We start from the raw sequence: 12,564 nt of genomic DNA, 5'->3' as shown, positions 1-12,564 counted from the left end.
TGTCCCTTCTCGCCTCTCTGTGGAGCTATCTGAGGATGTGGTTGACGGTTTCTAAAGATGATTCTCTGTGACATATACACTGGGAATGTCTTTGAGGTTCCTCATTATATCTAATATCTTTTCAGATCCTTGACACTCTGATTCTCCTTTTCCATCTTGCGTCTGATGTTTATGAACTTCTGTGGAAGCTTATTCTTCTTGCTGCCTCCTGGGGAGTTTCTATTTTTCTCTTGTTCGTCTGGAGGACCGTCCTTGCTGTGAGTATTACTAAAGTACCTGACAGTGTCCTTTTAATCACACCTAATAGGAATTTTTATAGTCACTGGACATTTTATTTGCCTGCCTGGGCCAGAATCCAGGAGTCTTTTCTTTGTTTCCTTTTAGATTATTAACTTGAACACAAATTAGTTTTGAAATGGAAATTTGTTGCAAAATCTTTATAGTAAGAACCCATTGAGCAAGACAACAGTATATTCTCAATGAGACAATGGCAATTTATAAACTCTTCTCTTCAATAACAAAACAGGAAGGTTAAGTATTTGGCGAGTCCATCTATCTCTCCACCTGCCCCTGCCTGTGTGTTGGGTGACAGGGGACAGGGAAGCTCAGTGTTCCTGAGCAAGTGTGAAGTTAAGGGAACATCTGTGGTTTTCTGTTTGCCCTCCGTGGATGCATTCTTCTATTGCCACATTATTGCCACTGGATCTTCGACACTGTGATGATTCTCCAATATCTTGGCAAGGTTAGGGGCTGGCCTCAGTCTCTGATCATCACTTAAAGTTTTGAATGAAGAAATATGTGTTAAGGGTCAGGGAAATGTGTCTTTACATGGTATTACAGTGGAGTCCTGCCTGGGTTTTTCTGGACTATTACTCTTCATACGATGACTTGTATCTGAGTCAAGAAGCACGTTCGCTTCTTGAAAATGGTCGCTGTCCGTCCTGCTGCTGTGTGTGCTTTTACTACAGCCATTACTCACTTTCATTCTCGTCTGATGTCTCATTTGATGTCCGTTTGTTTTTAGTGGTCTTGACAAATCTTACGACCTCATATGTTACAATTGCTTATCAATTCAACAGTCAACTCTGTATAAGATTTCAGAAAACCTTTCATTGAATGAAAGGGGTGCATCTTAATCTTAGTATAAAGATTTTGCCTTTATTTTTCTTTTAGTTTTCTCCTCTCTGTCTCTCTCTCTCTTTTGAAGGTTACACAACTATCCAGGTTCTGGACTTAAGTGTGGATGTTTGGTTTGACAAAAAAATTAGATAAATGATGCATTGCAACAACATATCATGAAAATAATATAGTTCAGTGTTGTTAAATATGAATATGCGTTATGAAAATTGAATAGAGTGATGTTTATTTAATAGAATGTAAGCAGATCTTTTGTTCTAAAATAAGTTATTTACCATTGTGCTATCAGAAATGGTGAGTGAAAGATCATGCCTTAAGTAGGAAATTCTGATTTTTCCTGATTTTTAATCATATTAATTGTTATGCTGAACCAAAGTGATAATTGTGATTTCAATGGATTACTGTTTTGATAGTTTATTAGAAATTATAGATTTACTAATTATATGTTTTGACTTCAAATTTAATGTTTCTTCCTCTCCTAGGTAAAGCCTCCAGTGTGTCAAGGTAAGGTATTAGGGTTTAGTTTCCTTTGTAATATTTTCTCAATACCAGGATTTGATGTGGATTTTAATTCAACTAAGAGTAAACACAATGACTTCTGATGTCTAACTGACTTCTCAACTCTTGAAAATTTTACTCCTGCAATGGTGTCTAAATGACATCGTAGAGGAAGTTGACATCTATTGAGCTAAGAGGCCAGGAGGGTCACAGGAGTAGGGAGACTAGGATGAGTTTAATTATGCATAGCAACCTTGAGGAAGCAGGTGATGAGAAGAGTCTAATGTTCGGAGTGTGTCCCTAATATGAGCTGGCTCTTGGTGAAAATTAAAGATGCTGAAACACTACTTGAGCCTGTCAGGACTCTCCAGGCTGAGGGAGGGATGCAGATGTAGCCAGGCAGTGTGTGTCACAGCAGAGGGGAATCCATGGGCTGTGACTCATAAGTGAAAGGAGCCATTCATGGCAGTGTGGACTTAATGGAAGTGATTCAGCTTGAGGATGATGCTTTCTATGCAGGCTTCACACTCTGCTGACCGAGTGGGGCTGTGCGTGATGGGCAGGGTGGCTGCCCAGCGCTCAGTAGGCCCTCAAGGGCTGCTGTTGGTGATAGTTGATGCAGAAGGGCTGGTGCTGAGAAGAGGGATCTCAGCATCAGAGCATCCCCACTGGGCAGACAGAAGACGCGTGTGCACTGTGTGGTCAGATGAGGGACTTAGATGCCTGAGAGAGGAGTCTGGTTCTGAGGGCTGCGTTCTAGAGCTTCACACGTGGAGTTGCCTGTGACTGGCTGTTTTACATGTGCTGCTATCCTGAAGCAGTGATGGTAACATTCTCATCCTGGCGATAGAAAAGCTTGTCATTTAGGGCCTGTGTGTTATCCAGGTCCTCCAGTGACTAGGTGGGGAAGCCCACATGGTACCAAAGTGTTTAATTCCAGCGACCTTGTCCTTCAGGGCCCCCAACATGGTTTTCATGAAAGACGATCTTCCAGGCAGCAGGAAGACACTGGAGGCCTGTGCAGGCCCAGTCAGGCAACGTTTTGAACTTGCCTTCTGTGGTGTTGCATATAGGGCCTGGCTGTGGGGTGAACCTGCATGGAATAAGGGTTCTATTTTTTTAAGCAGGGGCATGTTTACTTACCTTAGTAATTGAAGGAGAGAATGTTAAGGGGACAGGATGCTTGGTTTTTCTTTTTCATCTCTGGTGATGTCAGAAGTATTTGAATGATTGAATTTTCTAAGAATGGTGCTTATAGCTGGGAGAGAATTTAGGGGAAGACTTTTTATTGTGTTTCTGCATCTTTGAAAAAAATTAAACTAGGAATCTCAATGATCTCACATTTAGAATGCCACTAAGATTTTCTTCCTTTAGGCACAGTAGAAAAGCTAAAAGGCTAATTATACTCGTAGTGCCAGCCAGATATGTCTCTACTGCTAATAAATCATGATAATTCTATTCTACTGGGTTTTCTTGTCAATATGAGAAACTGCTTCATCTCCTTTTAGTTACTTTAAAGCAGATGACTGAGCAGAGCAAGAATTTGGAGAATGAAAACAGAGAACTTGCAGAAAATATATCTGCTTGGGTGCAGAAGGTATCCTTGTCCTATTGCTTTTTTTTTTTTGTGATTTTACCTTCAGTTCCTCCCCACTCTGGCAGTTCAGTTATTTGGCTCTCTTTTCCTTCATCCTACTGTCCTGTTCCATGTGTTCCATAAGAGGTCTAGGTTCAAAGCAAGTGTCCTAGATAAAAAAAAAAAAAACAAAAAAACCCAAAAAACAAATTTCTTCTGTAGAGCACAGGGAACACTACTTGATATCTTGTAATCTATAATGAAAAAGAATGTGAAGACAAACATAGGTGTATATATGTATGTGACTGAAACATGCTGTACACCAGAAAATTGACACATTGTAACTGACTATATATCAGTAAAAAAATAAACAAAACAAGTGTTGTAGATGTAAAGCACCACTTTCTGTATTAGTGGAAGGGGTCACACACAAGATAGGTTCAGCTAGCAGTGTAATTAGTATTTATAATTCTGTTTCCTTCATTATATTTTTGCATAGACCAACAACACAAAGAAATGCTTAGAGGAGGCCATCAGGCAAAAGAAGCTGCCCTCTGAGAAAGCACTGAAGTTTAAGGTACGAACCTCTTGTTAGATTACATTCTGAAAATAGAAATGAAAGTAATGAGTAATTGTTACTAATTCAATGTTTCATTGAATGAGAGCTTGAAAGCCATTGAGAAGGTGAATGAAAATTTGAATGACATCATTCAGATTGTTCGAGCTAAGCTGCAGGCAGTGAGGGACCAGAACGCCAAGAGCCCACACCTGGTAAGAGCTGCCACGTTGACCATAGCTGGGCTTCTGAGGCTTTTTGTGCCCTGGGCGAGCTGCGTGCACCTGCTCCTCCTGCCTTTGACCACAGCAGAGTGTGAGAGCCCAGGAGCGGAAACTCCCTGTGAACAATGACCCAGAATTTCATGGACTAAAACCTCTGTGACTTTTTCTATTTCAGAGACTAGGAAATATGTATTATTTTCACAACCTAGAGAGTTTTCTCACCACTCACACTGCCCTCCAAGATACACAGAAGATGCCAGGAAATACCTGAGAGGTTAAGGAAATTACTAGACTAGGTGCACAGTTCCTTGCCCTGTTGATGTTAAACAGAGAATTTTCCATGTGAATTTGGGTAAACTTTGTTTATATTTCACCAGCAACACTCATTTGTGAGCTCTTTGACATGAGCAGTTTCCCACCCTTTCTTCCTCTTGTCGTCCAGTCGTGCCCTCCATTGTCCAGGGAGGAGGAAGCCTGTGGAGGTGAGGAAAAATCTGTGCCTGGAGGTCTTTTTTCCACATTTCTTTATGGGCTTGACATTTGTCCTGGGCCCAGCCTGGATCAGCTGCCATCACAGGAAACTTAGGGGTAGTTGTGGGTACTGGCTGAGAAGGGACAGGATTCCAAAAGGGTTGAAGAGAAGCAACTGCCCATCAGAACAAACCAAGACTTTCTGGAAGAGATTGGCCGGCTGGCAGTGGAAGAGGACCAGCTGAAGAAGGAAATGCAAGATGCAAAGTGTCAGAATGAGCTGCTAGGATGCCCGGAGCTAGAACTTGAAGGAAGAGGCCCTGTCTGCTGTAAACTCTCAAATGGAGCACTGTCTTCAGCCCCAAACCGAAATTCAGGGAAAGTCTCAGATGCTTTCAAGCATAAGTAAGGGAACATATAACACTTGCTTTCCTTTCTTTATAAAATTTGTATGTTCAGAATCATTTCACTGCCTTAATATCTTCTGGAGAGAATGCTCACCAAAGTCTTTGGACATGTACCAGGGCTAATATATTTATTTTCTATGGTTTGTTTTGCAGTTAACAAAATACTTTGTTTCTGGGAAAAAAAATTACACTTTTTAAACATATCACCCTGAGTTTTCATTGAAATCTTAGTACATACTTTATTTCTGTCCTGTGTGAAGATACTGGAAAAAGGAACATCTCCAGAGAACTTGAAAGGTGCTGTTTCAATGAACACTTCAGGAATTTGAGGTAAATGCCACCAGTTGCAGCAGGATTTCCACTGTACACATTAGCTTTCACAAGGAACAACAATCTCATGTCTTAGAAGATTAAATGTTGATATCTACTCAAATTATTTTTCTTGGGAATTTAGTCACCAATGAGAATGTTTTAAGTTGAAATTGCTCTTAATAAATCTCATGTCTGTGAAGCCACAGTGAAATCTGAAGAAATGCATGTGCAGGAGGACGTTCAGCTCAGCAGCAAGAAGAGAGTAAGGATTGTTACTCACCCCCAGAGATGCTTACCTCAGAGAACCGAGCATCACTGTGTCAGTGTTTAATTGTGCTGTAACACACGGAAAGCAGATGGCCCATCTTAGCTGATTCCAAGCGTATGATTCCTCTCATGTTAAGTATGTGCACATTGCTGTGGATCAGTATTTCTTGAATGTCTTCTCATATCTATGTTACAGCCAGGTGTTTCAAAGACCAGATCTGAGGTTTCGATGCAGCGAGCTGTGACAACAGGGGACTGCAGCCTGCAAGGTATGTTGCTTGTTGGGAAGAACACCTTACATACAGGATTCCTGGGAGATGTTGTGGCTTCAGGTCTAGACCCCTAGAATAAAATAAATATAATAAAGAGAGTCAAATAACTTATTTTTGGGGTTTTTTTTTTTTTGGTTTTCCAGTGCAAAGAACTGTTAAGTTTACACTATACTGTAGTCTATTAAGTGAGCAATACCACTGTGTCTAAAAACCCCAATGTTCATAACTTAATGAAAATACTCTTTATTACTAAAAACTGCTAGCCATCATTGGAGCCTTTAGTGAGGTTTAATCTTTTTGTTGGTGGATGGTCTTTTTTTTTTAACTTTTTTTTTTATTGAGTTACAGTCATTTTGGTGGATGGTCTTGAATTAACATTGGTGGCTGCTGACTGGTCACTGTGGCAGTTGCTGAAGATCAGTGTGGCTTTTGCAATTTCTTAACATAAGACCACAATGAAGTTTGTGACAGGATTCTCTCTTCCTTTCAGGAACAAGTCCTCTTTCACAGGCAATTTGACACATTTTACACACAGTAGAAATTCTTTCCAAATTGGAGTCATTCCTCTCAAACCCTGTGGTAATTTATCAGCTAAGTTCATACGCTCCTCTAAGTCCTTTGTTATTTCAACCTTCTTCACAGCATCTTCACCAGTAGACTCCATCTCAAGAAACCAATTTCTTTGCTTGTCCATAAGAAGCAGCTCCTCATTCATGCACATTTTATCATGAGGTTGCAGCCAATCAATCATATCTTCAGGCTCCACTTGTAACTCTAGTTCTCCTGCTATTTTCAGCACATCTGCAGCTCCTTCCTGCACTGAATTCTTGAGCCCCTCAAAGTCACACATCAGGATTGGAATCAATTCCTTCCAAACCCCAGTTCATGTTGATATTTTGACTTCTTCCCATGAATCACGAATGTTCTTAATGGCATGTAAAATGGTGAATCCTTTCCAGAAAATTTTCCATTCATTTGCCCAGACCCATCATTGGTGTCACTGTCTATGGCAGCTAAAGACTTCCAAAATGTATTTCTTAAATAATAAGACTTGAAAGTCATAATTACTCCTGATTCATGGGCTGCAGAATAGATGTCATGTTAAGCATGGAAACAGCATTCATCTCATGCATCTCCATCAGAGCTCCTGGATGACTTGTGCATTGTCCATGAGCAGTAATATTTTGAAAGAATTTTTTTTGTGTGTTTTGTTTTGTTTTCTGAGCAGTAGGTCTCAACAATGGGCTAAAATATTCATGTTGTAAATAGATGTGCTGTCATTCAGGCTTTGTTCTATTTATAGAGCACAGAGTAGATTTCACTTGATTCTCATGGGACATAGGATTTTCATAATGTTAAATGAATATTGGCTTCGTTAGCCGCTAATGGGAAAATCAGCCTGTCCATTGAAGCCTTGATGCCAGGCACTGAATTCTCTCCAGCTGTGATGGTGCTGGGTGGCCTCCCCTTGCAGTTCTCTGCATTGAAAACCTGTTGTTTAGTGCAGCCACCTTCATTAGCTGCCTTAGCTTCATCTCCTGGAGCACTTGCAGCAGCCTCTGGGTCAGCTCTTCCCGCCTTACCTTGCACAGGTATGCAGTGGAGATGGAATCTTGCCTTAAACTTCATGGGCCAACCCCTGCTGGCTTCACACTTTTCTTCTGAAGCCTCTTCACCTCTCTCAGGGTTTATAGAATTGCTGAGAACTAGGGACTTCCGCTGGATTAGGCTTTGCCTTAAAGGAATGTCATGCCTGTTTTAATTAAAATGATAAAGAACCAAATATTTCAGAAACTACAAAAATGTGACACAGAGATAAGAAATGAGCAAATGCTGCCAGAAAAAAATGTCACCAATGGAATTGCTGTACTCAGGGTTGTTACAAATCTTCAATTGTTTAAAAATATGCATTACCAGGGAGGGCAATAAAATGAAACATGCCTGTAATAACAATGAATTTGCACTGGGAAGGTAAAAAGGGGATTCCTGCCTTCAGAATTCTCTCCTTTCTCCACTCCCCAGCACAGCCAAGCTCTTGAGTGCACATGTGCACACACAAAGCCAGTTGTTTTATGTTTATAGAGGGTAAAAAGAAAATGCAAGACCACCATGCTGCATCGGGATCTCTGAAAGAACGTGAGGAAGACGGTTTCCAAAGGCAGGTGAAGAAAGTACGCGTCCTTGATGAAATCAGTGGACAGAGATCTATGGACACTGAAGGGTAAGACATTCCCGTGTTAATTATGACAATGTGTGAATGAATGTGTGGAGTTATGTGGATATTGTAATACGTTTCAGAATACTTACCACCATATTTTCTTTACCATATTCAATCAGTACAGATGTGCATTTATTTTTCGACCTTGATTTCTGTAATCTGCTGCTTCTGTTCATTCTAACTGGTTACCAGAGTCTTGTTTGTATTTAGTTTGAGATTTTAGCGGGTTCTTGGACCAGATTTAGTCACTTCATTATCTGGATCCCCCTAGGTCCATTTTTATTGTCCTTAGGTTTCAACCACATCAAAGTGTCATGACCTGCCATGTGTCTATCATTTTTAATAAACTCTAGACATTGGGTAGAAAATAGAGAAAATTTGAGGCCTCGTGTGAGGTTAACTTGCTGCAGAGAAGGTGGGCATTACAGCTGGCAGGTGGTCAGGGCGCCAGCAGCGCTACATCCTGTTAACCCGGTTAGCAGCTGAGATCAGTCAGTGCAGCCAGCTTTCGTGAGGCCCGTGTGTCTCCTGTCCACCTTTGTTTCTGGCATGTAGCTCTCATGGATCCCAGCTAAGTCCTGTGGGTCTCTCTAGGGATCACCTTCGCTGACGGACAGTGAGCTCCAGCTGCCTGACTGCGGTGCCTGTGCATAGGGGGCACCGGCTGCCGGGCTGCTCTGCATCTCAGTGGTTTCCTCTGCAGTTACTGGATGACCCCCGGGGAAGGTGGGCCCAGTCCTGGGCTTTCTTCTTCTCCATCTTGGCCTCATGTCCCTTTCTGGCTTGTTAGCAATTTGGTACATTTGATCATGGATTTCATAATTTGTCCAGAGTTTCCTGTCATTCTCAGGGAGAGGTCATGGACATCACACCCATTAACCCGCTTTCAAAAACATTTCCTTATATTTCCTAAAGGATCAGGTTTTGCTCCAGGTTTTGACTGAAATCTGGGCTCTCTGTGGGAGAAATCAAACAAGTCATGAACGCTTGCTTTACCCTAATGTGTTTGGTTGTGATGACTTGGTCAGACCCTGATTCCCACGTTGAAACACAGTGAGCTCGCGCTGTCCCAGGCACAGGAGCCTAAGCCTGGTGGGGGGGGCGCAGAGCACACATCACGTGGGCTTTTCCTGTGTGTTTATGCATAAATGATTAGGGGTGGGGACGCTGAAGGGAAGCCCAGATACCAAACACTTGCCAGAGGCCTGAGTGTAGCTTTTTCATATTTATTAGTGGGGGTACTTTAATTCTTTCCTGTGTATTTATCAGCCTGAGCATTTATGGGGCAGGGCGAAAGGAACATGGAATTCTTCCCTTCCAGTTTCTGGGAGGGAAACTGGCAGAATTTCAGAGTTTCTTTCCCCTCTCAGGAAGGTGGACATGAATGGATGTGAGCTGGTGGGAAAGCAGCAGCTGTTGGCAGCAAAGGAGGAGGCAAAATTGGCTGAAGAGGAGACAAGATGGTACAAGTGAGTTCAGCTCCACTGCACCTGCGGCTCTGAAAACACCTGTTGGATTTTTTGAAAACTTTTCTAAAATGTTTAGACACAATATCATAAACTGACCCAAACAAAAGACATTTGTATACATGGCTTCACACAGGAGGAAAAGTGTTAAGTTTTACATATGTTAAGTTAAACGTTTAACTTTAAAAAGTATTAAGTTACTAAGAATTTCCTGGTCCCAGTGCTGGCCAGACTGAGAGGAGAGACGGTTCACAGAGATGTTTCTGAAGGTGCTATAAACCGTTCTCACCCTGAGGATAGCAGTTTAGTGTAGCGTCAGTCGGACCAATACACATTCCCGTGCTGCTGGGGAGACCCAGGTGTAAGAAGTAGGGTCAGGATGTAAGGAAAGGAAGAATCAAGCTTTGAGATGAAAGATGCTCAGCACAGGACACGTGAGGGAAATGCTGAGAACGGGAGGGGGAAATGTGTCAGCGCAGAACCGGGCAGGCGTTCAGTAACAGTGACGGAAGGAGTGGCTGCAGCGACAGCTTTGCAACTGCTGTGCTTCTGCAGCCGTGTGCAGTGTGTCTTGAGTGGTGAGATGATGTGTGTGAGTGTGCAATGCAGATAACATGGACTGGGGCAGATTATTTAACAGCATACCCAGCATTGTGTCTTCTCTGATGGAACAATTTGTAACTCATAGGATAAGACTTGAAGAATGTCACGGGCAAATGCGGGAAGCAGAGATCATTTGGAGACACCAGGTAACCTGCCTTCCTCCTGACACACCGAGTCCTCAGCACCTGATGCAGACAGTTATTGTGGCCCTGAGAACCCCTAGCCATGGGGTGTTTCTTGATGTGTTGACTTTTTCAGGTCACTCTTGCCGAGAAGAAGGCCCAAGACAGCTCGGTAAGAATTTGTTTCCTTCCTTCCCTTTGTGCACAGTCGGCCACAACTGAAAGTGGATGTGTTTTTCTCACACAGCTCAGGGCTCAGGAGCTGGAGAGGGAAATCTCTGAATTGAGAAGGGAAAACTCTGACCTGAGAAGGGAAAACTCTGACCTGAGAAGGGAAAAATCCTCTGAGCTGAGAAGGGAAGTTGCCCACCTGAAACAGAGGTACAGAATTTTGACACATTTTTACGGGTGTTCTGAGATTTTTAAGGACTGGTTGTTTTGTGCCTAGTAGAGGAATTGGTGGTGTAATTTGTATTGAAGCCATTCTTTATCTTTAAGATTGGATGCAATCTGCAGATGGAGGCAGGCAGAGGAATACATGAGGCAGGAGCCCACCCCAGGAGGACCGTACAGGCTGCAACCTCCCCTGAGAGGTAAGGAGCGCACTGTGAAGTGCGGCAGCTCCATTTCTGCAGCAGGAGCTGCCCAGTGGGCTGCTTTTCCCCATGGGTAGTTGTCGGGTTTCCTGGACACCACACCACACACTCACTGTGGGGAACAGTTTCACAGCTGGGTGACAAGATGCTGTTTTCTTTACATGCCATCAGCCCGCAGGGCTCTGTCCCCTGTGAGCGGCGGAGCTCATGCCCCTCCAGGGACTGCAGGCCGCCCCCCAGTCTCTTGGTTGCCTGGCGTGGCTGGCATGGCTGGTTTCTATGCACTAGAATACATGAGCATCAGCCCTCTCTTCCCGCCTGGACACGGTTTTGAAGGCTGAATTTTCTTCTTATTTCAGGAAAATAACATGGATGACATTTTAGAATGAAGGCAGTATGTCATAACGAGAAAAATATTTTTCTTCATTTGCCTTGGTGGATAAATATTCTATTCAAGATCTGCTTTAAGGCAGCAGGCATTTCTTCACTAATTTTGCAGGTCCCTTCGTTCTTATAAAAAAGCTTGCACAGTGACCTAGAGTAGCCAGTTAGAAAGTGACATGACTACATATCCTCCTTCTCCCAGAGTTAAAGTGTAACTCTAAAGTCTCCCACCAGCTACTCCATGTAACTCACCATTCTTTTGCCGATTATTACAACATGAGTCATTGAGGCTTCTTTCATAAATGTTTACGTGACATCTGGTCAATTATACAAGACATGCGCTGTCAGAGAGAAGTCTTTTAACAGTTTACCAACAGGCTGAGGAGGAAGAGGTGGAGCTCACAGTCAGGGGTTGTTGATACTCTTCCTATGAAAGACCCTTCTTACTTTAATGTATAATCTGTATACAGAATGATTTGCCCTGAAGTGTGATGTGAGTCCACTGTGTAAGTGTTGGTTGACAAGGATCTGGGCCCTGAGACCACATCCAGGGTGATTAGCTATGAAAACACCTGAAACAAGGCCCTGTGGTGTCCTCGTCATGGGACAGGGGTCCAGTCTCCCCTCGTCCTCGTGGACAACTGAGGTGAGAAGGAGACCTGCGGCCTCTGTGAAGAGACAAGGGCGTGGGCGGAAGAGAGAGCTCTTGGAGGAGGGCACGGAGGGCTCGGCTCGTGCTTCCCCCACACGGCATCTGTCAGATAGAATACGCCTTCAGTGCTGTTCTCCCTTTACAGCTTCACAGAGGGATGGCAACCCTGTTAGGAATGGAACCGCCTTTCAGGCTTAGGAGGCAGAGGAAACCAAAGTAAGTAATTTTACTCAGTTGTGTTGTGGTGGTCATTTTGTATTGAATAATCTCTGGAACTAGCATTTTCTTTTTGAACAAACAATTCCTGGCTTTGCCTGTGGATTGGGAATTAGGGGAAATGTATGCCCAGTCATCACAGTGAGGTTTGGTAAAACTATTTTATCGCCAAATTTTACTGAGCAGCCCAGGATGCAGGGAGGCCCAGGGCTGAAGGAGAGTATGCAGCGTAGCTGCCAATTGGGCACAAAGTGCAGGGGAGGGTGCAAGGTGCCGACGAATGCTGCGTTGGGTTTCGGCTATTGTCGGTGTTGGCGCTTTTGTCTGTCATTCAACCAAGCCATCCCTTCTGTCCTGCAGGTAACCCCATGGGCCGGAGGGCCCCAAATTTCCGAGGACCAGCCTGCGTGGCCTGCCCCGGGTGCGGCCCATCGTCACCAAACAGGGCACCTGCACCTGGTCCCCCTTGGTGCCCTGTGCAAACTTGCCCCCCACAGCCAGCTGCTCCGCTCGGTAAGAGGAAAGCATAGTCCTCTGTTTCTTCCTTGAGTCACTGCAGAAGAAGGGCAGATCGCTCTCCGGGGATT

At 43.5% G+C, this 12,564-nt stretch overlaps 1 protein-coding gene and 1 long non-coding RNA gene across 5 annotated transcripts; both read left to right on the top strand.

Moving 5' to 3' along the window:
• The first annotated feature begins 179 nt into the window (after positions 1 to 179).
• LOC135321617 (uncharacterized) lies at positions 180 to 3,972 on the top strand. Its single transcript, XR_010381490.1, has 4 exons — positions 180 to 257; positions 1,620 to 1,641; positions 3,144 to 3,232; positions 3,711 to 3,972. It is a non-coding gene; the product is annotated as an uncharacterized LOC135321617 (long non-coding RNA).
• Positions 3,973 to 7,169: 3,197 nt separating this feature from the next.
• On the top strand, positions 7,170 to 11,977 carry LOC135321547 (transport and Golgi organization protein 1 homolog). 4 transcript variants are annotated; one of them, XM_064487100.1, is made up of 8 exons: positions 7,171 to 7,312; positions 7,803 to 7,941; positions 9,309 to 9,407; positions 10,093 to 10,153; positions 10,266 to 10,301; positions 10,377 to 10,510; positions 10,628 to 10,722; positions 11,907 to 11,977. In XM_064487100.1, exons 2-8 carry the CDS (start codon positions 7,817 to 7,819, stop codon positions 11,957 to 11,959), a joined length of 603 nt encoding a protein of 200 aa, XP_064343170.1. In that variant the 5' UTR covers positions 7,171 to 7,312; positions 7,803 to 7,816; the 3' UTR covers positions 11,960 to 11,977. The 4 variants fall into 4 exon arrangements, with proteins under 4 accessions (XP_064343168.1, XP_064343170.1, XP_064343169.1 ...); XM_064487098.1 differs by lacking the exon at positions 11,907 to 11,977 and having other exon boundaries at positions 7,170 to 7,312; positions 10,628 to 10,874; XM_064487099.1 differs by lacking the exon at positions 11,907 to 11,977 and having other exon boundaries at positions 7,175 to 7,312; positions 10,646 to 10,868.
• The last annotated feature ends 587 nt before the right edge of the window (positions 11,978 to 12,564 follow it).

This window comes from Camelus dromedarius, chromosome 6 (assembly GCF_036321535.1).
Source record: "Camelus dromedarius isolate mCamDro1 chromosome 6, mCamDro1.pat, whole genome shotgun sequence".
In the NCBI taxonomy this organism is placed as follows: Eukaryota; Metazoa; Chordata; class Mammalia; order Artiodactyla; family Camelidae; genus Camelus; species Camelus dromedarius.
The sequence above is the reverse complement of the archived record's forward strand: the minus strand, read 5'-3'. Positions and strand labels throughout refer to the sequence as shown.

Bases quoted from the DNA above. Each gene is read 5' to 3' on its own strand.
- LOC135321547 (XM_064487101.1), top strand. From the start codon at position 7,766: ATGTGCACACACAAAGCCAGTTGTTTTATGTTTATAGAGGGTAAAAAG. The intron at 10,302-10,376 runs GTAAGAATTTGT...TTTCTCACACAG, and splicing joins AGAAGGCCCAAGACAGCTCG to CTCAGGGCTCAGGAGCTGGA. The intron at 10,511-10,627 runs GTACAGAATTTT...TTTATCTTTAAG, and splicing joins GTTGCCCACCTGAAACAGAG to ATTGGATGCAATCTGCAGAT.